This window comes from Apteryx rowi, unplaced genomic scaffold (genome assembly GCF_003343035.1).
Source record: "Apteryx rowi isolate R43461 unplaced genomic scaffold, aptRow1 scaffold_6, whole genome shotgun sequence".
Classification (NCBI taxonomy): Eukaryota; Metazoa; Chordata; class Aves; order Apterygiformes; family Apterygidae; genus Apteryx; species Apteryx rowi.
This window is the reverse complement of record NW_020450871.1, coordinates 5,143,393-5,146,062: the sequence shown is the minus strand read 5'-3', so window position 1 is coordinate 5,146,062 and position 2,670 is coordinate 5,143,393. Positions and strand designations below refer to the sequence as shown.

Below are 2,670 nucleotides of genomic sequence, written 5' to 3'. Positions count from 1 at the left end.
CCGCCTCCCGCCTTGCCGCGGCCCCGCCGCCCCTCGCCTCTGCCCGGACCAGCCTTTGCCAGGCCGCTGGGCCGCCAGAAACGCTCCAGCTGCGAGCTGATATTTCCCCCTTTCCCAGGGAACTCACGCTCCGGGTTCTCGCAGGATAAAGGATAAGACACCTCACTGATCTGYGCAAATACTGGTCTCGTTAAATCACACCCTTACTTTTCTGTCAAAGGAGGATAATACAGTGAAGTAGGAAGATGCTAAGATGCCATAAACTCCATGGGCTAACCAGTGCTGCAGCGCTGCAGGACCCCCAGAGTTTCCCAGTCAGCTAGRAGCAGCGTAGTGACAATATAAATTCATTGCTGGCAAGTACAACCTTATTTTAAAAGAATAACTTGAATAACTTATGTAATTTATTACATTCTGAATTAAACGTAGTTACTCAAGACCCAGATGGCCCTAACAGATATCTGTTGATTGTACAGGCATGGTCATCAGAATAGCACATCAAATGTTGTGTTGTGTAAAGCACTACGGAACTAATACAAATGAATATTAAAAAGTATATAATGCTGTTATAAAAATTGATGACTTACTGCTACTGCTATCAATGTATGCTGATCACACCAGGAAAAACAGAAGGCAACACTGATGCCACTAATAGGTTACATGTAAAAGTTTCCATACAGAAGTAACTCACCTCCAGAAGGTGTCCTCTGTGGTGGCCCAGCACTGAGGATCCAGCCTGTTTGGTTTCCTTTGCCATCAGTCCTTGCACATCTTTACCACCATTCCCATTGCCCTCTTGGTTTGTCTCAGGTTTGCTTCTCTTTTCGCACATGATATGAAGAACAGGTGCCTCTCCTGTTGTTAGCTATTAAATGTATTGAAATTACTGTYCTTTCTCTTTGATGCTTTACTGTARCGCCTGGAACGTCCCATCAGAATGCAAAAGTCATATATGAGATTGGTAGTTGTCACCGCCTGTCCCACAGAGCCGCCTGGGTTGTACAGCAGAAGGTCTATTGCGGTCAATCTTACATCTCCTTGGCAGGACCTCCTCGGGCAATAACTTAGCCTTGTACCACAGCACCGCTGTCGCAGTACCATGCCTCTTGGTTGATAATACTCATCCAAGGCCTCTTCAATACAATCTCCAACGGTTTATGCTAGGTGTTTACTTCAAGCATATCCTTTCCAGATGTCTATTTGGTCTGTTCTAGGTGTTGTTTTGCTTTCTTGTCTTTGCTATCTTTGCTTTCCTCCCTTTCTTGATAAGGATATTGCTCATTAAAGAGGCAAGGCATGGAAAGACAGCCCCTTCTAATGCTGCCGCTCCTCTCCAAGTGGCAGAGGTGTACCATGAGTGCAGCAAGTGCTGTACATTTGGCAGGTGAAGGGGCAACAGGCAGTCCTATTGACTGCAGTGAGGAATGAAATCTGAGAAGGAATCCTAGAAACACCCTTCAAACTATATCCATGCAAGCTGCATGTAAAACAGTTCTTCAGAATGAAAGTCCTATCTCCTTGAGCCCCTGTAAAGCAAATTCTTCTGCAAGCTGCTGTTTTTCCCTGTCTCTCTTCAATTGCGACTCTCCCACATTATGTACAAGAAAATAGCTRTTATCAGTAAGTCACCAATGCCAGCCTCCTGCAAAGCTTGCTATGTGTATGCATAGGGCCTTGTATTTTAAATGAAGTTTAGAGGCTTAAATATTTTCCTGCATTGCTGCCTATCTACAATGCTTTGTTATGTGAAAGGAATGCCTAAGTAATTTTTCATACAGCTCATTTGGAAAATTCATTCAACATTTTATTTGTAGAAAAAAAAAAAGCACATTTCTAGATTGTAATTTTTGGCTCAGTTTCTCAGTTATTCACAAGCAATGCCTCTGACTTCACCAGGATTGCCATTTTGGCAATAAATGACTTGGCAGGAATAAAGTCAACTCACTGTAGACTCATGTGAATGGGAACGTGAATGTTCTCTAGGAAGTTTTCAGGTAAGTTTCCCAGAACACTAAAAATTTTTTCTTTATTCAGATACACAACTCTAAAATTACAGTGTGCAAGTAAAGCTGCAAGAATTTGAAATCAGAGATGTAACCAGCTGTCCATGCTGATGACCAGTCACATCTGTTCTCTATGTGTTTATCACCTCAGTAAAGCAGATCTCTGCTTTAGGTTTAGGATCAAGCCACACACTGAAGCCACTTGTCTACTTCCTAGTCACAGTTTCATATAAATAACTACGCGTGGGAGGGAGCTCCCACACTGAGCGAGGGACAACTCTTCTTACTGTGCGTTGGTTTAAGGTTTTCCGGATAACCCCAAGGGGCTTCCACTGTTTAGGGCATCGCCAGTAAACAAGGCCCAGCCCCCCTCGGTGCGTGGCTGCGCAGCCATAGCGAGCTCGTGCTCGTACAGCGGGTGTGAGACGGGGTCTATCCCCGCTGCATTTGCTCGTTAGGCGGGTGCGCACTTGCGCTGGGATCTTTCGTTCACCATAGGGATAACGTATATCCAGAAACCCTGGCAGAACACAGCGATTTCTAGAACCTTCGCAGGTGGCATTTCTGGCCGGATACGTGAGTGCAGGAAGGTTTTAAGCTAGCGCGTTTCAATTTATGTCTCCCGCGGCCCGAAAGCACGCGGACCGCAGCCGGCGGGCTCCGGTGC

The 2,670-nt window shown here is 45.4% G+C and overlaps 1 protein-coding gene across 2 annotated transcripts in view; it reads right to left on the bottom strand.

Moving 5' to 3' along the window:
* The window catches only part of PRKAR1B (protein kinase cAMP-dependent type I regulatory subunit beta), a 108,394-nt gene extending 105,747 nt beyond the window's left edge, over positions 1 to 2,647 (bottom strand). For both annotated transcript variants that reach the window (XM_026083104.1, XM_026083105.1), the window contains exon 1: positions 692 to 2,647. In XM_026083104.1, the coding sequence (XP_025938889.1) occupies positions 692 to 832 (141 nt within the window). In that variant the 5' untranslated portion in view covers positions 833 to 2,647. The remainder of the gene's footprint in view (positions 1 to 691) is intronic.
* Positions 2,648 to 2,670: the final 23 nt, after the last annotated feature.